Genomic DNA, 24,753 nt, shown 5'->3' on the forward strand with positions numbered 1-24,753 from the left:
GAGAGAGAGAGAGAGTAACATATGAAATGATTACAATACATAGATAGATAAGAAAATAGAGTCATAAAAATGAGAGATTACAGGAGAATTAATACATTTTTATTTAGGTGAAAATAACAAAAAGCTGGCAAGTTTGAGTAGTCGTCGACATCAGATCATGATCAGCTTACATAGCCTCTTTTACACGGCAGTCGATATACTGAAACATTTGAACAAACAAAGTTGATAATGATGACTTTTGGATATACTATACTCCAAATGCATTTATTCATATATACAAGCATTTTAAAAAACTCGTTATAATTCATTTTTGGCATTATCAACGTAACAATATTTGAATTAGTTACAAAACCTATATTATTTTTATATATCCGATCATGTCAAAAATTATACTATAGTAAGAAAATCAAAAGTTATACGATAATATTATAGAGTAGATAAATATCACCAGTCTTTTATATGAGTTAATTATGACTAATACCAGTAATTTATGATTTTCAAACTATTGTTAGACACTTAGAGTTTATGTAATTATCTAATACTTGGATTAAAGAATACAGTAAAAAAATTATTACGGAAATGTTCTTCAAAATAGTTATAATCCAAACAAAACAAAACAAAAAAAGGTTAAATGGAGACGTACTTGTCACAATTGGTGCTGAAACTGATGGGGTAGGGAATTGAAAGACCACAAGTGGTAGGAAGTGAGGCCACAAGGCCGGTGTTGAGGCCCTTGATTTCTCTACCCGCTACTTTAAGGCACTCACATACTTGTTTCCGATCCGCTGTGGTCTGAGCCATTTGGTACAATGACTTGACTCCCACGCAGCATGCTGATGGCAATGGACCACTGTTGACCAAGTAGCTCACGCACTGTGCAAGTGTGCTCGTCACTGTCCCACACTGGATGGTTGACTCCGCTGGGGGTATCATGTATACTGTCAAGACGATGAGGCATGTGATGATCTTTGGAGCAAACGCCATTTTTGTGCTTTTTTATATTGCTTTTACTTTTGTTTGAGGTCGGTATGGTTTTTATAATTGGAAAAAAAAACTCATGAAGGTCATGCGTACCCGTTAATTATGCGTTGTTCCATATGCATGCAAATTTAATGAAAATTAGTATTTTTATTTCGTTTTAATTAAGATTGAAAATACACATATTCCAATGCAATACGTTGGTTTCCCGATCTTCGCTCAATTGAGTTTCAAGAAGATGTAATGTAATGGCACCACCTAAAGTGACTAATTAACTAATGGTTATGTGTTAACTAATTTTTCTTCTAGATGAATAACAAAATGAACTGCCTTGTTACTTCGAAATCGTATATTATCGATATTTTTTTTTCCTGAAATTATTAGATAACAAATTTATGCATGTAACGGAAAATTATTTTTGATCAGCAGAGAAGAAAGTTGAAACCTATGCTTATTCTTTCTTACATGAAGTGGGAACATAGGTCATCGATCTCAACTAGATTTCATAAATTAAGAGACTGGAAGTAGAATTGGATTGCATTGATTTTTGAATATACAAGAAATGTGTGTATTTATGTCAATTTTTTGTAGTTTAATACTATATATATGTACTACTTGTACATGGCTAAAAAGGTCGTCGTAAGGCTAAGCACATACTACTACTATTTATGAAGCCACACGTGACACGATTCAAAGAGAGTAAGAAAACTCTTAGACATGTGGATCGAGAAATTGGTGATCGTGATCAAGTGGCGATTCATCAAGAAAATAACAAAGAAATAGAAAAAATGGAAATGGTCCAAGTAGATATTTGCGGACCAAAAACATCAAATGGTAACGACTAAAGAGGTGGAGGAGGTATCAAGGAATGAAGATGACAAGAGAGGAAAGCATGGAAAGCAATTACACGGGGCAAAGAGATTTGTATGTTATTATTGAAAAGGGACTCTTGGAAGCTATACGGTCACACGTACGTGGAGATATCTAAGAGGATCTCCCCAAGTCGTAAGATATTATCCTCATTATTGTGAATCGATTTACCTTTTGTCCCGTCTTTATTCTACATGCATGATAGCGTAATGTTTATACTTATAATTTTGTCTTTCATACTTGGAACAAAGACTCTGAAGATAAAATCTAAACTTTTTTGGGTACATTTTCTAGTTTTTTATTAACAACTGCATGTAACCATGTAGAGGTAGGGTCGATCGATCGACATATCACATATGATACATTTTATACACTCACCGACGAAAATATTACAAAGAAAAGAGTGAGAAGTGTAAATGAGCAAGTTGTGTGAGTGTGAGGAAGTTAGATAAAGGATTGATTAAAGAAAAGTGAGTCACTTTTGATGTGATGTTTTTCCTAATCTTTTTTTTTTTTTTTGTTGCAAAACATAACATTTTGAAGGATATTGCTAGAGTGAAAATTAATGAAATCGAACCCTATTTCACGGAATCGAAGTATATGTTCATAAAGTATCATTTTTGCCTATAATTAAGTCAACTGATCATAACAATATCGTATGAAAAGAACCCTAGTGTACGGATCCTATTGCTGCGGAGAAGAAAGGGAACGGATGCATTCAAAGCCATGAACGTGACCAAAGTGAATGGCAAGAGTTTGAAGATAATCCAAATATCGTAAATTCCATAATATCATTCGAGGAGTACATAACAACACAGACGACCAATTAAATGGACCGTCTCACTCATATATGAAGAAAGACATGAAAAACACAAATTCTAAAAACACAGCAACGATAATAGTAAAATGATACACTCGTACGTATAGTGACATCTTAATTATTTTTAAAAACTCTCTCATATGAAAAGCCTTCAACGTCTATGTCCCGTTGTTGATCACCTGACGCTGCAACCAACCAAATATATCAAACAAATATCCTTCCATTAAAATGCTAACAAAAATATTACAACCTTGGAGTTGAAGAAAAAGATGTAATAAATAGAGAGTGAGAGAAGATTACGTGTTACAGTTGGTTCTAGCACTGATGGGGTAAGCGATCCTAACACGGCAAGCACCAGGGAGATGAGCAGCACGACGTGCGTTAAGTCGGGGACCCAAGGCTCTAGCTGCTCCCTGGATGCAACGACAAGCTTGTTGGCGGTCACGGGTGGTACGAGCCAAGCGGTTTAGCCTCTGAACACCAGAGCAACACCCTCGTGGAATGATACCGCCTCGGGTCAAGTAGTTATAGCATTGACCCAAGCTGCCAGTGACTGCCCCGCAAGAGATCGCTGCCTCGGACGCCATTGGAGCGGTCACTAACATGCACACGATCATCAACGTTGACAACTTTATAAGTCCCTCCATATCTTAAAAACTTTTAATTTCTCTTTCTCTTTTACTTAAGTAAGTAATGAATTATTGGATGATGAATAATGCTAATGAAGGTTGGGTTTATATAGAGAGAGCTAAAGAGTACAAATGCATGAAAGAAGAAGAAGTGAGGTTAGTTGGTGGTTGGTTTCATTTATTGCATTGCTTCTTATTTATGTTCATCTTCTCTCATCTTTGGCTTTTGTAGTTTAAATTAATCTAAGCCAATTACTATGTACTCACCGTTTTGTCAGATCTATCTATAAAAGTATAGTTCATTCTTGTATGCACATTTTTTTTTTTTTTTTCGGAAAGACCAATCACTGTTCTACATATGTCTAGCTTAACAACGCGTCGACGTTGGTGGTATTCAGGGCACTGAAACAGAGTCTCACTTCTCTTGTGCAGGTAATAAAATTTTGTCTTGGATCTCTCATTTGTTATATAAGTAAGGGTGTGTTGGAGAAGTAATACATTTTTTAAAAATAATTATAAAACTAGTACAAACACTATTTACAATTAGGAAAGTAGTACATTATCACTATTTGCTACTATTTCATTGATATTTAAACACTCAGAAAAACATAGTATTTACGAGTCTGCCATTAAAATAATTATATAATATAATTCATACAGCATATTTACTGTACATACGTACAAAATTATGTTTTTGTACAATAATAATATTATTACATAATATCATCTGTACAGCATATTAGTGTACAAATATATATAAATATGCATATTTTGGTATACTATACTAGCTGTACGGATAAAAATGAGTAATTATTTACATATATTCGTACACTTAATAAGCTGTACGGATACGTCTGTACATATTTATGTATGAATATTTTTGTACATACGTCTGTACACATACTAAATTGTACAAAAAACATTTGTACATATGCTAAACTGTACAAATAAATATTTATATATAAAAAAATTTAAAATTTATTAGCAAAAGGCATATCAAATTATAGAGGAAAAAACAAAGATTTTTATGTGTCAAAAATATTATTGATATTATTTTTACAAAAATTAGTATGTTAGTTATAAAAATTTTGGGGTGATAAAAGTAAGAGGAAAAAATGAAAAAGAAAAGAAAAAAAAAACAAAATCCAGAGAAAAAAAAATTGCCCCTCATGTCATTTTATTTTCTCTCTTTTTTCCTATCTCATGTTTTCTTCTATCTCACATTGTGGGTCCATATGACTATTTTTACAATTATAAATAGTATATGTACTACTTTCCTAATTATTTTTTGAAAATGTACTATAATTCCTATTAATCCTATAAGTAATTGGGCCTAAAGAGGCCATCTAGGATCGGAAATTTTATTTATAAAGGTCAGTTGTTCGTTCGTTCGTACGAATAAGTTTTGTAAAGTGATTCTTTGATTAACAGGGTTTGAAACAGCGGAGCCATGAAAACTCATAATAAGCGATGTCGAAGGAAAAAGCAAAAAAGTCAGCAGCTCTCAAAGGACCTATTGATCACACAATCTTCAAACTCGTTAAGAGAATACTCAGACCCAATCCCAGTTGATGTTCTTCCTCTTAAACAGAGAGCTAGGATAGTCCTACAATATATTTAAATGTTGCACTTGCAAGGGTTTTTAATTTTTTAAATATTTTCTATGAGCTTAATTTAGCATTCTCAGTTTTTCCATTGTCGATATATTGTGTAGCTTGTAAGTTGTAACTGTATAATTACAATGAATACGCTATGCACATTCAAAACTTGGAAAACTTAGAATGATATCTTGTCTAAATACACATGTAAAACCAAATCCAAATTCCAACTTGATCATATATTGGTAATTCAAATCAATTTCATATAAATTTTTTTCTAATATACGCTTTGACTCTCCCCTCTTTTCAAAGATAAGAAAACTGAAGCTCAAGATACAAAGAGAGGCGTACGTGAAAGTAACAAACAGTCCACAAAGTTGGTTCCTTTGAAATTCAAAATTATCAATTTATCTTCCGATTTGGATTAAAGTAATTAAACTTTAAATAATTTGCACCGATTCAATCAAGATCGTATGAATTCGTTGGGTTTATAGAGGTTTTACTGTAGTAGGGGGCATGGTATATGCTCCTTGCTCCAACTCATCTCTCACTAAACCATTCATATATATATATAGACGAATATGCATGATTTTTATCTCACTCCACGCACATTCTTTTTGGTATAGACAACTTAAGATTTAGGCTGATAGGCATATCAGTCAGCTAGTTCAGTCTCGTCCGTTTCGAATTTTGTCCGATCTTTTTGAAGTCTAGTTTGACCCGGGCAGAGCTATAGTGTATAAACCAGTTTTTCCTTTCAAACCAACGTAGTTCCAAATGTTCATCCATTTTTATGCAAATCAAAGTTCAGGTTAATTCAAATTGCAAATTTAATAATCGAATATATTACAAATTTTCACAATGCTTATCGTTGCCATCAAGATCATATACTATCTGCGTGTATATTTGTGAAAGTTTCCTCGTGCATAAATCATACAGAACATGTATGTCGTTGAAATTCTTAGAAATTACGATCTTAAGAATACAAGTTAATGCAACTGAATGCTGATATTGTAACCTAAATCACGAAACTTAAATTCTATTAAACCAAAAGGTTACAACTTACAAGGACAAAGTTTTTCTTTAGACAATTCATGTTTGATAAGAATCTCTTCTTTTCTCTGGTTCTGTTTTAAGCAACTCAGGTTAATCCTAGATAGAGAGAGTTGAAAGACCAATTCCAAGTATAAACTGCAGAAACATACATATACTTTCACTATGACTCACTCCACCTTGCCAAATTCTCCAACATTTGTGCTGCTGCTCTCTACTACCGTCTCTCTTACAAACCTACAACAAAATTTTCAAGTATTAGGTTTAAGACAGAGAGATATCCACATGAAGTGGAGAACAGGAACGCCATTTACCTCGCCAGCTTCTCTCGTGAAGATTGTAAGACGTAAATGGAGAGTACAAAAGAGAATGTGAGAGCTGATCACAAGTAGACAAAAAAAAAAATACATGAGTGTATCAGCTTAATTGTCCCCCTTCACTAGTTCGTTTATTAGCAGGAAGAAGAAGGATTTACCTGAGCCAAAGAGGACATAAAATCCTGAGGATACATCAATCTCTGACTGCTCTTTCCTGCATCACAATAAAGTTTCTCAGCCACGTATCAGTAACGTGATGTTCCTTAAGCTTTGTGACTCGACCGTATGCACAAAGTTATTAGGAAGGAGAAAGAATGAAAGCTGGAAGAAGTAAGCGAAATTAGTGTACCATGTGTATCTAACAAGAACATGTTTTGGCCAGTGTTGAGGATCCCAGAACAGTTTGTGGATCTCCGGGTGTGTATTCAAATCTGTTCATGGGTAAAATCTCCACTAAGATAAACTCTGATGTGGTCTTTAAAATATTTGAAGTAACTGAATGCTACTTTGTGACATAGAAGCAGAATTGCAACTTGTAAAAACAGAGCATAGAGAATGTGAGACTCCTTGCTAGAAATTGTCATAGCCAGCATAACCATGATTCAGGCAACTTGTATAAGATATAGAAACCATGAAGCATATATGACCATGAAAATGTAAAACTTAATTCAGTAATGCCACCAGACAGATAGACTTAATCAGTCTGTGTGCTAGAAGTAAACACAAGAGCAGAAAAGGGGCCTACAAAGCAAACTGCCTATATATTAGCACCCAGTGTCTCCAAGAAGGAGAAGATGTTTTAAATTTCACTGGATAATGTAAGACTCTGGAAATTAAAAGCAGTGTAAAACTGAAGCCAAGTTATCTACGGCCTAAGACATGGGCACAAGCAACCAAGTATCACAATCTTGAAAAGCTACAATCTACTATGGCCCAGATTCGTGAGGGTTTTCAGATATGAAAATGATACCTAGCATACCAGGTTAGGCCATAAGTAGTGCAGACAAATTTTGCAAATTCTCTCAGAAGGCAGACATATTAGAGAGGAGACACATAAATCAGGACAAGATATAGCCTAGATAAGGAGTATTACGTACAGCTATGGGGCATATCCATAACTTCAGCTGTGACTCCAAGCAGATCACCACCAGAATATCTCTGTGCAAACGAAAAAAAAAACAAGCCACAACTAAATATCCAAACACTGGCAATTTTCCTGGGTAGCATGTTTATCTAGTGAGTCAACGCATATAATTGACTCAAAACCAATGTTAAACATACCAAATTTACATCGATCATGGGCACTTCTGAGCTCTTACGGTTTATGACCAAAAGCCAGTGAATCAGAAATTTCTCACTTCCAACTTGGAATTTTCTGCATGTAAATCATCCACAATCACACATCAGACACCTTATAACTCTTAACTCGCATATGACTACTGTGCAAATAAGAAAACAAAGTCGCCATATGACATCGGAAGAACACAATCCGCAACAAGATAAAACTAAAAACACCATATAAAATTAGATTACTCCAAATCATCAATCAAAATAGATGAGAAATGGTGATGAACTTGCTTGACACTTAAACCAAAGGAACATCAATTTCAATTCAAAAGCACCAAATACAGCAAAAACATCGTCAATTCAACTGTAATCAATATGAAAAGCAATCAATCATCTCACATCTTATAAGGATCAGTTCCTGTGTAGCCAATTGGTTTCGCTATGGGGATCAACACCTACAAAATTGGCAAAGAAAGACAAAGTTACCAATCTAATTTCCGTGATTAAGCCATCAAATGTCTTAAACCTATTCACACAGAGTACCTCACGATTAACGGCGAAGATCGGGCAATGTTTTCCGATCACATCATGCCAAGTCGTTCTCGACTGCCACAATATCAACAGATCCTTTAGTCTCCAATCAAATTATAAAAGTAATCTCAGCTAACATGGTTTAAAGAAGAGTACGAACAGAGTGATATTGCCCCATTTTGCTCATCCGGACGATATCTCCAGGTCGGTAAGCGCTGGAGAGAGTCGAAAACAATAGAGATATCAGAACTAGAGCTTGAATAAAAGCGTTCCAATGTCTCGATCCTGCCACCACAGCCATGCCCGCCATAACTTCACTTCTTCGGCGAGGCTTTGTTGCCGGTAATTTTGTTCGCCGGGAGATTTAGAATGGAAGCGGAGGTAGAAAGACAATGAAACGACTGTAAAAGAACTCTCGCCTCCGCGTTGTTATTGGGCCAACAACATCAGGCCCCGACTTTGATTTATTAAACTAATAATAGGGTATATTTTCATTTTACTGTTATTGGGCCACAAAACATCAGGTCCAACTTTGTTTAGAGTTTTGTCATAATTTTCCTTTATTAGAAAATTCGACTTTTAATAATTTCTACATGAAAAAGGAAATTTTGTTTTTATGAAAAATTAGACACCTTGACCTCTACTTTAGATCCATCGATACAGTCATACAGACTCAGCTAAGATGATTATTAACACATCAAAAGTCACACCAAAGAGAATACAAACAAAAACATCAAAGTGTAACGGCTAAAGTAGCCACAACTTAGGCGTTTCGAACAGCTCTCGTAATTTTTCGATCAATGAGTTTCATTTGCAATCTCGATGTTATCAAAGGTCTTTAATTAGGTTTGATTTTTGTCCTTTTAGTTGCATGTATGTTTTTCTCGTGTAACGGTGAAAGACTGTTGGAATTTTCTTCTCCTTTAATTTAAGCTAAATGAAACGATTGTTCTGGCACGAAAAAAAAAAGGTAATGAAATTATTGATTTGACCAAAAAAAATAAACACATTGTTTTGCAAATTATGTTAATAGCTAGGAATGGTAAAATTTTGCTATATTTCATCTTATGTTTTACTTTTTTTGGTTCTATATGATAAAACAAGTTTGTATATAACAAAAATTTGGTTCTTTGTTTATAGGACGGGACGAAAACCACAAATTTTGATTTTTTTCTACAATATAAGAAGCTAACTAAAAATTTTTCAAGTTAATATTGATCACGATAATATAATTACTAGAGGCATTTTTTGGTTTTACGGACTTTATCGTGATATGTGGACAACACGTCAAACAAAATTATATTTGGAAAGACTGACAAATGATCAAACTTAACGAACACATGAAACACAGTTGGATCCTTACATGATCTAAACTGAATAAAGGGATCTGAAGACAATATTGCCAATTATATTTCTGGAATATTTCAATTTGATTTGTACTACATGATCGAACTCCCTAATATTAGGTCTTATTCAACACATATGATAAACAGGTGTTTTCAACAATAAAATATTAAGAAAAGAGAGTAATACGATACATATATAAATAAGAAGTTTATTTTGTTTATGAATTGTTGATATGATAAATTTTAATTTAATTGAAAAAGATATCACTAATAAATAATTGTTCGTTAGATTCTATAAAAGGAAATATATATATAAAAATTTGCATAATAAATTTTGTATGTTCGGTACAAAAAGATAAACAAAAAATTAAATATCTAACTAATCATTTTCAGAACATTATAAAGTAAGAAAAAAAATATTTAAAAAACGCGCGAATGTGTTCTTGAAATCTCTATAAAAAGAAATTTCTTTTTATAAACGTTCATAAGAATTTCAACAACGAAAGTATGTATTTGGTACCTACAAAAAAACTAAACAAAACTTAAAGTTAATAACATGATAAGAAAAGGATAAGCAAAATCCATGAAAGACATATAAAAAATCTTTGACAATTCTCTTAAGACATTCATAAGAAGCAAAATTCTTTAAAAACTTAATAGAAGAATATCTGAACTTTAGAAATAAATAAATTCAGAAACAATAAAATCTCCTGCAGAATCAATCACTAATCAAACTTGAAATGATGTCTTAAGAATTTAATGCCTGGTCGTGGTTTCTAAATACTGCATCGTTAAGGTAAATAGAAAGCTACACAAAAAGAGCCACATCTCTCTCAAGGGTTTCAAGATGCATTCGCAAAAGTAAGACAAAAACTTTTGGTTTTTTTCCCCTTGTCCTCTTTTTTTTTTTGATGCAGTGACCAAACAAAAAAAAAAAAAAAGACAGAGAAAGAACATCAATACAACAAAATCGGTCCTCAACAGTAATCACTTGGGATCTTTCAAAACCTAGAAGAAGAGAAACAAAAGAAAATCATCTCTTTCTTCTTCCCCTCTAGAGATAATCTCTTGATTTCTTTGTTTGCTTCATTTGTAGTCGCCTTGTTCGTTCCAACTTCAATCCGATTTCAATTTCTAAAAGGGGCGTAGTTTACAACCAAGTGATTCTCCTTGTTTGATCAATCGGGTTCTTCTTGTACCAATCGTCTTTTTTTGTTTAGTTTTTAGGTTTTGTTGTATTTCCATGGCTGCGGATCTCGATGATTGGTCTGTATTGGAAGCAGAGAGTTCGTCCTCATTCTCACCACCGCTTCCGCCGCCTCGGTCTCTGTCCAATCAACCGGAGTTTTGGATGAGAGTGGAGGAAGCCACCCGTGAAATTATCGAGCAGGTTCATCCAACACATGTCGCCGAGGATCGAAGAAAAAATGTGATTACGTTTGTTCAAAAAATACTCGGACATAAACTTGGATGCGAGGTAAAATTTTGTTTTGAACGTCCTGTGTTGTCTCGCTAGGCATTGGCTTTTGTCTCTCTTTGCATTTTATCATTTGGAAAACAAAACTCTCAGCCGTGTTTTAAATGTAGGAACTTGCTTGAATCGGCGATGTTGTTCTGCATTTTATCTTGACTTCTTTTGATGCTTTTGCTTCAACTTTTTTTAATCCAAGTTGATGGCTTTTTTAATGTAGTCTTCTGTGTTTTAATTCTTAAGTTGATGGCTTTTATTGTAAGATGTTCTAAATTCATGTACTTTGTTTGTTGTTTTCTATTTCGAAAGTGGTGTGCTTTCTCGCACACCTTTCTATTGCTTACCAGAGATTGATTATATGATGTTGCGGCTTATAACTTTAATTGTCTATGGATGTGATTTGCGAAGCTGTGATTTTTTCAGTACTGGTATGTGTCTTTCAGGTACATTCTTTTGGATCAGTCCCATTGAAAACGTATCTTCCTGATGGAGACATTGATCTCACAGCTTTTGGTCGATTTATACCCGAACCCGAGGAAGATCTGGCGGCTAAAGTTTTCAATGTACTTGAGAGGGAAGAACGTAGTGGATCTGCCGATTTTGTGGTTAAGGATGTGCAGTTAATTCGGGCTGAGGTTTGTTTACCTAATCTCTGTGTAGTCAATTCCAGAAATTAGCGTCTACCATGTGTATTCCAAGTATGTATATGGTGTTTATGCATTCCTATCATGTTGTTTGTTATCTCCTTAAGTACCAATTTTTTTTTTGCAGGTTAAGCTTGTGAAATGTTTGGTGCAAAATATCGTGGTTGATATCTCTTTTAATCAGATTGGTGGGATATGTACTCTTTGCTTTCTCGAGAAGGTAATCTCTCTTTTTTAAGCATGACCTTGCTGTGTCAAACTAATTTTTAACTGAACTTTTTAAAGGTTAAATACAGTTTAGGTTCATTTTATCTGCTTGATAGATGTATACCACAAGTTGAATGTTGCTAATCTGTCATAATGAGATGGTTTTTACCCAACTGCATGATGAGTTTTCTGGTAGCTAAATAGATTTTCCTGGATATTGCAAATTGTTTGCTATACCACATGCATGCAATAATAGGTATTGGGGTTATTTATCTATATCAATATTCATGACAACAATTTTCAAAGGATGTGATTGTAGAAGACAAATATTTGCTTCTTAAAAATTAATGTTGACGACTTGATTACGCAGATCGATCGCCTCATTGGAAAGGACCATCTTTTCAAGCGAAGTATCATACTCATCAAAGCTTGGTGCTACTATGAGAGCCGTATTCTCGGGGCTTTCCATGGATTGATATCAACATATGCTTTGGAGACATTGGTCTTATATATCTTCCATCTCTTCCATTCATCATTGAATGGTCCACTAGCGGTAAGAGTCTTTAGAAATTTCGAGGGATGCTTAGTGGTTTAGTGTCATCTTGATTTGCTTAACCTTTTTTTCCAATAGGTTCTATACAAATTTTTGGACTACTTTAGCAAGTTCGACTGGGATAACTATTGCATTAGCCTGAATGGTCCCGTCTGCCTTTCGTCTCTACCAGAAATTGTTGGTAATCATTTCCTCTAGTCTATGGAAAACTTAATTCTTTTTGCGATTTCAGTATCTGCAATTTCTTTCTCTAATCTCTAACTTCTGTAGTTGAGGCTCCCGAAAATGGGGGGGAAGATCTTCTGCTGACCAGTGAATTCCTTAAGGAATGTATGGAGATGTACTCTGTACCTTCACGAGGATTTGAGACAAACCCTCGTGTGTTTCCATCAAAGCATCTTAATATAGTTGATCCGCTTAAAGAAAATAATAATCTTGGACGCAGCGTAAGCAAAGGTTGACTGCTTTCTTTTCTCCAACCATCTTTTTTTTTTTGGTCCTGCTGCTATCTTACTCTATATTTAGATGTTCAAGCAGGCTTAAGACAGTAGCTTCTGACATGTCACTGTTCAGAGTTTTAGCGTTCTAAAATATTTATGGTGGGTTTACCTTAAATTCTGGGACTAGGGTATGTAGCTTTTAAGTGCAGGCTAAAATTAATATATTTTAGCATTTTCTTTTACCTGGAAATGAAGGAATGTATAAACATGAGAGAAACCTCTAAATTTTGTTAGCTCTAGTCATCCGTTGATTTATTCTCGGAGTCCTTTTTTGGTAAAATTTTAAAGCATTTGGATTTTACTTTTTCTTATACAGGTAACTTTTATCGAATACGAAGTGCATTCACATATGGTGCCCGGAAGCTTGGACAGATCATTTCGCAGTCAGAAGAAAACATAAGTTCTGAGCTTCGTAAGTTCTTCTCTAACATGCTACACAGGCATGGGAGTGGCCAGAGGCCCGATGTCCTTGATGCTGTTCCATTTGTAAGGCACAACAGGTATAGTGCTATATCGCCAGCTTCAACTGTCAACCATTTCCAAGAAGGCCAAGTGGTTTATGAATCAGAAACCTCCAGTTCATCTGGTGCTGCTGGAAATGGTAGACATGACCAAGAAGACTCGTTGTGTACAGGAGTAAGTACAACTGGGCATGAGTTAAGCAGATCACCTCGTGAAACAGCCCCATTAGTTTCAGAGGAACGATTTTCAGGAGATGCAAAAGACTTGGCTACTTTGAGGATCCAAAAGCTTGAGATTTCTGATGATGCAGTTAAATCTCCGTGCCTTAGTGATAAGGAAAGTGTCTTTCCTTTAAATGGTAAGCAACATTCTCTTCATCAGATGAGAAATGGAGAACTTTTAAATGGTAACGGGGTGGGTAAACAGCAAGAGAGTCTTGCTGTTTCTAGAAGAGTTAAAGATATACATAAGAATGAGAATGAGAACGAGCATGTTGGTCATGAAGACCTGCCGTTTATTGGTTCAGTACCTTTGCCACAGGAAGACATGCATCTCCAATACTTGGGTCATTGTGTTTCTGGAACTCCAAATAGGCTGTCTGACCTCTCAGGCGATTATGATAGTCAGATTACTAGTTTGCGATTTGGGCGTTGGTGGTTTGACTGTGTCCAAAATGCTATTTTCGTTCCACTATCACCTGGGCTGTCTCAGGCGCCGAACAACAATTCATGGGAAGTAATTCGGCATGCTCTGCCATACATGCAGAATGCACCTGCTCCTACAAACACCAATGGAATTGCTCCGAGACATGTTTTCTTTCATGTGAACCCCCAGATGATTCCAGCTACTGGTTTTGGTATGGAGGAATTACCTAAGCAAAGAGGAACTGGAACATACTTCCCCAATGCGGTACTTACTTATTTACCTCTCTCATATGTCTTACAGACAGATGGCCAAGCTTCTAAGGTCTCTTTTGTGCAGAACCATTACAGGGATAGACCGTTCTCCCCAAGAGGAAGACACTCACACCAAGCTAGGTCGCCTCGTAACAATAGCCGAGGCATGATACACGCACACTCAGAAATGAATTTTCCTGACAGAAACTCCCGTGAGAGACAGCTTCATTATCCCAACCACACAAATGGTTCATGTGATATGAGTCAAACTGATTCAATTGAAACCATTCCTGATACCAATGGTTCTACAGATCATCCATATGAAAAGGCTCCGGATTTTAGGCCTATGGAGCCTCTACCAGTGGAAGTAGTCTGCCCTCCTGAGGGCAGCAAGCAAAAAGATAGTAGTGGAGGTCATCATAATCGGCGTCCAAAATCTATACCCTCCTCTCCACAGGAAGATCGGTACAGTATATATCTCTTAGCCTTAAAAACATATTGTCTTCATTGAACTATTAACATTAACTATCAAAGCCACTATCTAATTCACTGTAGTAATGTACATGTAGGGTAACGCCTACACAGTCATACCATTTGACGGATGATCATGAGTTCCCTCCTTTGTAGCCCTGGTGTCTGATTACAGACACATGCTCTCTAGACCGTTATAGGAACAGGTATAGCTTTCTGACTTGGTTTGTGTCCTAAGTTATTTGTTTTTTTCCTCCCGCAAGAAAGAAAAGACGAACGGAGCTGATATGTTTTGGGCTGTGGTTTTTTCTTGTATGTTATCTCTGGTGCTATAGAATTATTTATATGTATCTTTATCAAAATCTCAAACTCGCTGTGGACAAAACCTTTGCAGAGCTTTGTATTTTCAACTTAGACAGGTTTGCTGAGTGTAATATATAGGATGTTTTTCTTTTCAAAGTCACTATGAGGGCGATTGGTGATGACTTTTAAGGCTTTAAAATGGTTTTAAAGCCTTAACAGTAATTAATTTGCCAATCAACATTTTTTGCTTTTTTTTTTTTTTTAAAAGTCACTTCTTTTTTTTCTTTCTTTGTTTTCTCATGTTTCTCAAAGCGTGAAAAACCTGGCTTTAAATTTAATCAATTAAAAAGATTTATTTTCTATATCTCCATTACATTTAAAACCTTCTCACAAGTTTATAAATATATTTTATATATTTTATTTTTATAAATTAATTACTTTCATTTTTCTTGTTCTTTTAAGATCCATTTCAATAATACTTTTATTTTATAAATTCATTTATAAAATATCATGTTTATTATAAATATAAAATAATAAATATAAAAATAACATGCATAACTTTAAAAGTTGTTCATTACCAATCAGATTTTAACAGTAAAAGTTTCTACAGTCAAAATTTTAAAGTTAAAGCCTCTACTGGCACAAGTAACAGTCGTTACCAATCGACCTCTATATCTCCATGATTTTTTTCTCGTTTCTTGTTGGTTGATAAAAAGTAACAAGATTTTGGACATTAGAGAAAAAGTAATATTCGTTTGATATTGGGTCCGATTGGTAACCCAAAAATAGTAAAAAGTTTTTCCACGGAAAGTTTTTTTGGCGGGAAAAAGATACCGGTAAACAGTAGCTTAATACTTTAAGAAAAAATCAATGATCAGTTTATTGCTATCAATATTGCTAATTTTTTTCGCTTTTGTGATTGGTAACCATCCGCTAGAGTCATATATCTTTGTAGTATGAAGCTATCAATAGAATCCATTGTCAAACACATCATACTTAAAACAAAATATAATGTTGTATGAATAGAATATGTATAGTTTTAGTTGACCCCCAATCTGACCAGTTTATTTTCTCTCAATCAGTGCTGGATTTTGCAAATCACTTTAAAAAACACTGAAGTTTTAGATATTGTAATAGATGAAACAAAAATTGTGGGAGGGGAAATAGTCAAATGACAAGAAAAAAAAGAAAAGGGTCTGTGTCAAAGTAACGCAATCATCGGTTCATAAACCACTCGTCTCTACAACATCGGCACAGACATACTTAACTTGACGTTAATCACAATCTCGTTTGACTTGAACACAAAACAAAAAAAACATCAATAAAGGGCAAGAAGAAAAGGGTCGAGCTAAAAAGTCGTATTTGGGAATCAGAATCATCATCGATGGTGAATCCAAAGCGTGGCCATAGGTTTTTCAAATTCAGAATTGTCTAATTTGGCTCTCTTCTCTTCGAAATTCTCTTCCTTTCCCGAGTAAAAAGGAGTGATTTTTCCAAACTTTTTCCCCACTTTGATCGTAGCAGCCACAATATTCTTTTCTCTTTAACTTTTCCCACCAAACTTTTTTTTGTTTTTTTTGTTTTTCTGGGTGTGGCCCTTTGTTTTTTTTTTTTTTTTGGGTAGTGAATGAAGGTGCGTAAGGGAAGAAAACAGATGATTGCGAAAGAGCACGACGAATACAAATTACGCCAACAAGGTCTTGTTGTAGAAATGGCTTGTGTTTTGCTCTGTTTTGATTATTCCAGACTCTTTTGGTTGCTCTTCGGCGTCTTCTCCTACGAGAATCACGAAGGAAAACCTAGGATCTTCTTCTAGCACTGCACGCTTCTCTCTTTCTCTCTCTCTCTCTCTTTCTCTCCTTCTCTCTTGCTCTCTCTTCTTTTTGCATCGCGATCTTGTTTTTTCTCCTAAAGTTTCGATTTTTTTCTGAATTTTTCCCCAATTTGAGATTCTGATAGATCCGGTACAGAGTCATGTATATGGAGATTTCTTCGGCCGGAGCTTCCGATGACTCGATCCCTTATGTTGAGACAGATCCTTCTGGTCGCTACGGGCGTGTAAGTTGCTCTATCTTATACGATTTGGTTGTTAAATCTTAGCGGAATGGTAATTTTTTTGTTCTGAATTTGATCAACCCCCAAGTTTGATGACTTTTTTGGCTATCTCTTTCGATTGTCTTTTGAAAATGTTTGACTTTGGTACTATCTGTTCCATTCAAATGTTGCCAAACCATTTCAGTTCCTGGCATTGCTTTGGTGTTGTTTCTTTGGAGATATGCTGGCTTGTAGTTGTTCTCTGATTACATTTGCTTTGATCAGAGGTTTTCCTCTGTTTGTATTTTCTAGAGTTGTCTCTTGAAGATTTGTTTTTTGATGATTGGGATGTCTTCTTGAACATTGGGTTGATTCTCGTACTTCAAATGGTGTGCAGTTTAAAGAAGTTCTTGGCAAAGGGGCAATGAAGACGGTTTACAAAGCATTTGACCAGGTTCTAGGTATGGAAGTCGCATGGAATCAGGTTAAGCTCAATGAGGTCTTCAGATCACCTGAGCCTTTGCAACGCCTCTACTCTGAGGTTCATCTCCTCAAGAATCTCAATCACGAATCTATTATCCGCTACTGCACATCTTGGATTGATGTCAACCGAAGAACATTCAACTTCATCACTGAGCTATTCACATCAGGCACCCTTAGAGAGTAATGAGAACCATTTAACCTCATGCTTTATGCAAAAAAAAAAACTATGACTTCATTTGTGCGTGGTTTCCCTTTAAAATAACCTTGTCATCTGTCTTACATCTACAGGTATAGGAGGAAGTATCAAAAGGTTGATATCCGAGCAATCAAAAGCTGGGCACGCCAGATCTTGAATGGTCTGGCTTACCTTCATGGACATGATCCTCCTGTCATTCATAGAGACCTCAAATGCGATAATATCTTCGTTAATGGCCACCTTGGGCAAGTCAAGATTGGTGACCTCGGCTTAGCTGCGATTCTCCGTGGTTCACAAAATGCACACAGCGTCATAGGTATTCTCTTTTTTATTTTTTTCTCCATGTTTTTAAACAGAATGTTGTGAGTTCCAGAATTAACCTCTGCCTTTTACTTGAATATACCATTAGGAACGCCTGAATTTATGGCACCAGAGCTGTATGAAGAAGATTATAATGAGCTTGTCGACATCTACTCATTTGGAATGTGTGTCCTAGAGATGCTTACCGGTGAGTATCCTTATAGTGAATGCACCAACCCTGCCCAAATATACAAGAAAGTTACAGCGGTAAGCAGAGGGCTTTAGCTCATCTCAATCATCATTATCTTTTCAGAAAAAATATTTGTATATGTTAACTTTCGTTGATGCGGGTTTGATTCAGGGGAAGTTGCCTGAATCTTTCCATCTAATCCAACACAAGGAGGCCCAACGTTTTGTTGGTAAATGCCTGGAAACTGTGTCAAGAAGATTGCCTGCAAAGGAGCTCTTGGGGGACCCATTCCTTGCCGCAACTGATGAGAGAGATTTAACTCCTCTATGTAGATTGCCGCCACAACTGGCAATCCAGAATTTGGCTGCAAATGGAACGGTGTTAGAGCATCTGCCGTCAACGACTGATCCAACTAGAACAACAGATATGTCGATAACAGGAAGGATGAACTCAGAAGACCATAACATCTTTCTTCAAGTACAGATATTAGATGGCAATGGTACGTTTAAGTTCTACTTACTAGAAAGTTCTTGTTTGCCTAGTTTGTCCGGTATATGCTTATTGTTGGGTTGCTAGAAACTTGCTCAGCTGAACCGGACTACAGGATTTGGAGCAGCCTTGTATTATTAGCGGTTGATCATAGGGAATAAATGAACTATTGTAACCGTAGCGTCTAATTTTTGGGTAACCTGAATGGTGAAACTTGGATGGAAGAACTACCAATGGAAAATGTTTTTATGAATCTGTTTGGATGTGTCACAGGTCACATGAGGAACATTCAGTTCCCATTCAACATACTAAGTGACACACCTCTAGAAGTAGCTTTGGAGATGGTGAAAGAGCTTGAGATCACTGATTGGGATCCTTTAGAGATCGCTGCAAGGATAGAAAATGAGATATCTTTGCTCGTCCCCAACTGGAGGGCCAATGACTCTTCTATCAGGCGTGAAAGCTTTGGTCATGAAGATGATGATGAGGACAATGACGACGCAGAGGGAAGAACACGCCTTTTCTCCTCTGCTTCTTCCTCTCACGACTCTCCTGTAGCAGTTGGAGATAACAATGACGGTTCTAGTAACGATGCAATCCAAGATGTGGAGGGTAGCAGCAGAAGCTCTAAGAATTGGTTGAATGCTTCAACATACCATTATTCACCTCCAATTGATGATGATCAATGTCAGCATCAACGGAGGCGAGTAAGGCTACAACAGAAAATGAGATCGCTGGTGGACACGAGAACGCAGGTTCTACACCGATCGCTTATGGAGTTGATCAACAAGCGCCGTGGGCGTGGCTTCGACTCGAACACGAACGAACTACAACATCAACCGTCCTCCACTGATTTCATTCGGAGATGTTGATGATAATAGGATATGAGAGAGCCTTTTGTGGCACTTTCATGATAAAGACAGATATTGGTAACTAGCATTTTGCTTTGATGATATTATATGAAATAATTGTTTTAGAGTCCTTTGCATATATGATATTTTTTTGGCAAGTTTTACCATAAAGCTCGATTTTGATTTGAAAACGCTCTGCAAAACCGCACAAATTCGATATTTTAGTGCTAAGGTAAAATATATCTCTCATGTGTAAAAGAGAGTAATTAGATTACATTGTTATGCAATAATTGTTTGTCCCTTACAAGTTACAATAATAAATAAACTTAATATTCAAATAAAAGAAGAATTAATCATAAATTATATGACTAACTGATACGGAAGTTGTTTATCTTCTCGTATCAAACGTATAGGCAGTTGAACAATTTAACAAACGAAACTGTAACGTAGCAATAAAGAAAGTGATATTAGATAATAGAAAGAAAACAATATATATGCTCAATAACGTGGTTGGCGAAACATACGTATACATAAGAAGAGAGTTTTACTAATTTTGTATCATCCAATCTACTGTTACAAATTAATACTTTATAGAAGAGGGCATTTTAAAGCTTTCGTATCCATGAGAGTACTGAAACGGTATTTGTAGTGAAGTTAGACTGGTACAACCATTCGTCGAAAACCTTTATATAACTATAGGATGATATAATCTATGAAAAAGTGATTATTATACAGTTGATCACATAAGAACAAAGTATATAAGGCAATATTAAAAAGAAATTTGCGTTAATTAGGTTATCTAACCGCATGCATCCAAACAAATCACGTATTTAAAAACTTAATCACGACTGCAAATTCTGATTTGTAAAATGGCCATCTCTTTCATTCAACACCAACTAAGACTTAAGAGAGAATAGCAAAAAACATGGAGAGCAAAGGGCCATCGCCAATAGTTCCACTTGTGCTTGTGGTACTCTTCGGATGGTTCTTATGCGGCTCATTCCTTATCTCTCTGTTAGAAGATTACATATTACCAATCTTACAAACAGGAACATTCATCGTAGGGATCTTACTCTTACTTGTCCTTTTGCTTCTACATGTCTTATCTTCTTCTTGGACTTCTCCATGGATCCCTTCTCTTCTCCTTTTACCATCTCCGGCCTCCACAACTTCTACTGACTCGGACAGCTTTGGCCTTGGATCCTTTCTTTTGCTTTTACTTTTTTTCATCTCCTTCTGGTTTTTTCAGTCACTCTAATTTGATGTTTATTCTGCTTGCACATATATATAGTTTCTCTCCATGACAACTGTATTTTCCTGAATCTTTCATGCAAAATATTGCTTTAATACATGTGTTGTACATCTTATATAGAATACCACTTGATGAATCATTCAAGCATTTTATTAATGTTTTGATAATAATTACTACATCTTGTCTTGTTTTCATTTCCATATTAACCAAGATTCGTAAACGTTAATGGCCAAAGGACGTGAAAGCAACGGCATAACACAGAGGAGAGAGCACATGCGTTCCTTGGGGGGTTTAGTTTAGAAAAGATTAAACTAAATTGGTAGGGATTAGAGTAATTTGTATATTTTTATGAGGTATCAGCTGTATAATTTGGTAGAAACTTTAATTTACAATACTTCTATCATTTTCCAATCTCTATATTTATACACATTAATTTTTTTGGTGTTTGTAAACTGGCACAGATCACAACCCACTTACTTTAATTTTAATATCACTAACCATATATAACCAATATGATAGACATTGTCAAATATAATCCCCCCCAAAAAAAAGGAATCAGAGGTGAACTTTGTAAATTAGTCTCTACAGCTGAATACTATTTCTTTTCATAATTCAGAAAATGGAGTTAGGACTTCCACAAAAGAAATTGATTTTTCAGGATGCAAAAACTTATGAATTTTGGCTCCCATTATTGCATCCAAACTCATTGGCCTACCTATATATATATATTTTGGTTAAACTTACAAAACTATGTTGCTTCGATTACTTTTTAAATATGAATCATGTCATATTATTTTGATTGGAGTTAAAAAAAAAAAATTATACTTTTTTTTACTTTTTAAGTTTTGTCTAGCTTAATTTACTAATCGAATGCATGATCTGGTATGTATATTTACTACAAGTTGAGATGTGCATTGAGTACAAGTTGAGATGTGCGCAGTGCACAGTGCACACTGTTGATTGCTGACATCTAGTTTTTTCCCCGCAGGTAAAAGGGAGTGACGCGTAGTACCTTTATCTGGAAGTGTCTTCGAACAAGACGTGTGAAGATTTTTTCTTTTGTATCTTTGGATTTTACTTATCTTGTTTCCAGACATGTGATGATTTTGAGACTTTTTACTTTTTAGCTATTTTTCTAGTAGTAACTTGTACGACTCAATAACGGTCTGCCACCATTCACCAATCACACTATTCATTCCTGTATCTCGATAGGCAAAAGATTGTTGATTACTTAACCAAGCTAGTTGAAGAAACGAGGAGAGACTTGACTTTGGTATGATTGACTTCATAAAACCGGTTTGAAAGATCATCTTACAATTCTCTGGATCCCTTTATTCGAAAGCCATCGAAACTTTGTTGTTATTTAAATCAAGTACGTGTGTATACAGTATATACCCAATTCGTTGGTCCCAATCATAAGAAAGAAGAATTGATGTGAAGGACATTTTTTTCGTCTAGTTTCAATGTTTCATCCATTCATTTTAGTTCCTATTCAAAAATGAAAAATGGAACCATCATAGACTACTTCCTACTTCTCGGAAACTCAATGATTTCAAAGTTTATATCTAAGCTTCAAGAAGGAGGCTACTTCTTCTCTAATTAAAAATTAAATAAATGAAACTATATATGACCAAGTCCAAAGACTTTAGTCTATGTCTCTCGGATTAGGACATCTCTCCTTATGTATTGTTTCAAGTTTTATATTAATACTATACACGGTCAATAGCTAAAAAAAGTGATCATAAAATAGTAAAAGCTTGTAAACATAAATATAGAGAAAGACTCAAAAAGAAAAACAAACGAAAACGATAGAAAAGTATATGTGACTATATATATTGTGTGTTGGTGGACAATATAAAAGATGACCCATCCTGATTTAAAGTTTAGAAGGAAGAGGCAACGAATTGATATCAAAAACTTTAAAGATAAAACGAGTGGGATGAATAGAGAAGTGAGTATGGAGAATAGATCCAACGGTAGCGATGAGTTCTCTCTTGACTTGTTTTGTGATGCCTCCCATTGATACAATCTCTCCATATGCAGCTGCGTCTTTGTTCCCTCCAAACACTATCTCTACTGATCCCTTCAACACCACCATCACTAACTGCAATGTACATATATATAACCATTTTATTTGATATGCAAACATAAAATTTGGAATATCTCTAGTCTCCTACATCTTCACAGCACATAACATAGAATCAAATCTTTAGAGCAAAAAAATCTTAGCCACATGCTATTGTTCTCTGAGTTTTAATACACACCATAATTAAATTATGTTTATGGGAGTCAACTACAATTACCTATAGTTTAATAAGATTTCAATATATACATTAAAAAAATCTAGAGTTAAGCTTACATACATTATATGTAAATAAATAGATATGAAGTTGACTTTTTATTAAATAGGAATCTCGAATTCCATTTACGTGAAAACATAGTAAACTAACAATATTAACTGCCTTCTTCAAATGATAAATTTATCCTTTTGTAAAATTTGTTTTTTTTATTACTGTAAAGAAGATAAGTTGAGTCTTGATGTGGAATTAAAAGATACTTTATTAAAAAAAAGTGATAGAAAAGACATTACTATAAATTTTTCTTTTTAGTTTATGTGAAGAGGGTATTGACTATTGAGTTCCATTAAATGAAGAAAGTTCATATATCTGAGAAATAAATAAAAATGCATCTGCAAGTCAAGTGTATATTTTTGTATTTGGGGTTTTAAGCCTTTTTTTTTTAAAAAAAAAAGAGAGAGATTATTAAACTAGTAAGAGAAGGGTTTCTTACGTTCTGAGGTCGTCCGACGATAGAAGCGACGGCTTTGGTGACTTCCGAGTAGAAGGGATCGGTGTTAACGCCGTCGAAATTGACGTTGGTTGTAATGTAAAGACAAGGCATTTTCTCACGCCCGTTTCTTGATACCGTCAAGCTTTAATTTCAAGAATCTGAACAAGAACCAAAAGAGAGGATTTTGTATGGTGTTGAGGAGAGCTGTGGGAGAGAAACATCTCACATGGTCACTTAAATATATAGGAACTAAATTATCAGGTACGAAGTAATGAAAGAAAGAAATGATTTCTTAAAGATGTGAACAATGTTTGAAAATATATCTTCGAATTTCAAATCTGACAACTTGACGTGACTCAATCAATTAACGCAGCTACGTCGCCCTCGAAGAAACTTGTTTTCATACCATATCGATTGGATGGACCACACAGAAAAGAACAAGTCCGTAATTTGGAATAATGATTAATAAGGATAAAAACTTATGTTTTGTTTTAAGTGTTGTTTAGTATTTGGGTTTCCTCCTATCATTAGGAGTTTAGATTACTGTTGAACGATAGGATTAAGTCAGATTTAAGATACTCGTTTTAGTTCTTTGACTAAGTGTTTTTAAATTATGTTTTCATACATATCCATGTGCTGCGGGGAACTAGCGTTGTTACTTCGCGTCTGTCTTAAACGAGATTTGTTTAATTTTTTTTCTAACTATCACCTATTAATTATCATAACGTACGGTTGGCTAGCTAGAAACTACATATACTAGGCGTGTTATCTGTTATCTGCATTTAATATTATCACTTTAAAAATATGGAAAATGTTACATATTTGTCTGTTTTAGTAACGACTAAAATATGGTTACGATTTTAAGTCTGATAACGACTATAACACACATGTTTTTTCGAAAGTTCGGTATAAGCTCGTTTAGAGGACATATCAATAATTGTGTGAGCCTACATAAAAAAAAGAAAAACTTTACATCGATGTAATTAACTCATGACTAGTTTAGTTCGGCCTAATATAATCAAAGTCGTCGAGTTCTGGAGTTATGTGTCTGAACCGGACGGGATGTCGTCCTTGCCTATTGCTTTACCACTTGCAAGTCTTGCATGTGTTTCTTCCTGACGTGTTCTTTGTTTTTCAAAACTGATGGCAAATAATGTTTTTGGTTTTGATGGATGAGGTTACAAAGAAGAAGAAATTATAAAAGCCGCCGGTGCCCAAAAAAGAAAAAAAGA

The 24,753-nt window shown here is 35.1% G+C and overlaps 7 protein-coding genes across 9 annotated transcripts; 2 read left to right on the top strand and 5 right to left on the bottom strand.

Moving 5' to 3' along the window:
- Window positions 1-8: 8 nt before the first annotated feature.
- Window positions 9-1,069, bottom strand: LOC17885429 (non-specific lipid-transfer protein 12). The gene is made up of 2 exons (XM_006291997.2): window positions 644-1,069; window positions 9-199 (listed from the first exon to the last, which is right to left on the bottom strand). Exons 1-2 carry the CDS (start codon window positions 982-984, stop codon window positions 181-183), a joined length of 360 nt encoding a protein of 119 aa, XP_006292059.1. The 5' UTR covers window positions 985-1,069; the 3' UTR covers window positions 9-180.
- A 1,540-nt stretch (window positions 1,070-2,609) lies between these two features.
- Window positions 2,610-3,368, bottom strand: LOC17886725 (non-specific lipid-transfer protein 5). Its single transcript, XM_006292000.2, has 2 exons — window positions 2,969-3,368; window positions 2,610-2,853 (listed from the first exon to the last, which is right to left on the bottom strand). Exons 1-2 carry the CDS (start codon window positions 3,313-3,315, stop codon window positions 2,844-2,846), a joined length of 357 nt encoding a protein of 118 aa, XP_006292062.1. The 5' UTR covers window positions 3,316-3,368; the 3' UTR covers window positions 2,610-2,843.
- A 2,548-nt stretch (window positions 3,369-5,916) lies between these two features.
- On the bottom strand, window positions 5,917-8,496 carry LOC17886728. The gene is made up of 9 exons (XM_006291716.2): window positions 8,244-8,496; window positions 8,096-8,158; window positions 7,952-8,007; window positions 7,547-7,640; window positions 7,363-7,423; window positions 6,615-6,696; window positions 6,424-6,479; window positions 6,263-6,326; window positions 5,917-6,185 (listed from the first exon to the last, which is right to left on the bottom strand). The coding sequence occupies exons 1-9, from the start codon at window positions 8,391-8,393 to the stop codon at window positions 6,119-6,121; spliced, it is 693 nt and encodes a 230-aa protein (XP_006291778.2). The 5' UTR covers window positions 8,394-8,496; the 3' UTR covers window positions 5,917-6,118.
- A 1,838-nt stretch (window positions 8,497-10,334) lies between these two features.
- Window positions 10,335-15,092, top strand: LOC17886020. Of its 3 annotated transcripts, none has more exons than XM_023782410.1 (9): window positions 10,335-10,906; window positions 11,344-11,535; window positions 11,672-11,764; window positions 12,122-12,304; window positions 12,383-12,485; window positions 12,575-12,760; window positions 13,121-14,175; window positions 14,248-14,627; window positions 14,718-15,092. In XM_023782410.1, the coding sequence occupies exons 1-9, from the start codon at window positions 10,673-10,675 to the stop codon at window positions 14,734-14,736; spliced, it is 2,445 nt and encodes an 814-aa protein (XP_023638178.1). In that variant the 5' UTR covers window positions 10,335-10,672; the 3' UTR covers window positions 14,737-15,092. The 3 variants fall into 3 exon arrangements, with proteins under 3 accessions (XP_023638178.1, XP_023638179.1, XP_006290591.1); XM_006290529.2 differs by having other exon boundaries at window positions 10,336-10,906; window positions 14,732-15,092; XM_023782411.1 differs by lacking the exon at window positions 14,718-15,092 and having other exon boundaries at window positions 14,259-14,349.
- A 1,066-nt stretch (window positions 15,093-16,158) lies between these two features.
- Window positions 16,159-19,650, top strand: LOC17886764 (probable serine/threonine-protein kinase WNK5). Its single transcript, XM_006290785.2, has 6 exons — window positions 16,159-16,994; window positions 17,368-17,633; window positions 17,742-17,965; window positions 18,059-18,216; window positions 18,311-18,638; window positions 18,902-19,650. The coding sequence occupies exons 1-6, from the start codon at window positions 16,911-16,913 to the stop codon at window positions 19,498-19,500; spliced, it is 1,659 nt and encodes a 552-aa protein (XP_006290847.1). The 5' UTR covers window positions 16,159-16,910; the 3' UTR covers window positions 19,501-19,650.
- Window positions 19,651-20,304: 654 nt separating this feature from the next.
- LOC17886433 lies at window positions 20,305-21,144 on the bottom strand. Its single transcript, XM_023783237.1, has one exon. It carries the CDS (start codon window positions 20,707-20,709, stop codon window positions 20,503-20,505), a length of 207 nt encoding a protein of 68 aa, XP_023639005.1. The 5' UTR covers window positions 20,710-21,144; the 3' UTR covers window positions 20,305-20,502.
- A 1,394-nt stretch (window positions 21,145-22,538) lies between these two features.
- Window positions 22,539-23,826, bottom strand: LOC17886287 (macrophage migration inhibitory factor homolog). The gene is made up of 2 exons (XM_006292017.2): window positions 23,522-23,826; window positions 22,539-22,835 (listed from the first exon to the last, which is right to left on the bottom strand). Exons 1-2 carry the CDS (start codon window positions 23,630-23,632, stop codon window positions 22,608-22,610), a joined length of 339 nt encoding a protein of 112 aa, XP_006292079.1. The 5' UTR covers window positions 23,633-23,826; the 3' UTR covers window positions 22,539-22,607.
- Window positions 23,827-24,753: the final 927 nt, after the last annotated feature.

The sequence above is a fragment of the Capsella rubella genome, unplaced genomic scaffold (assembly GCF_000375325.1).
Source record: "Capsella rubella cultivar Monte Gargano unplaced genomic scaffold, Caprub1_0 scaffold_5, whole genome shotgun sequence".
Taxonomy (NCBI): Eukaryota; Viridiplantae; Streptophyta; class Magnoliopsida; order Brassicales; family Brassicaceae; genus Capsella; species Capsella rubella.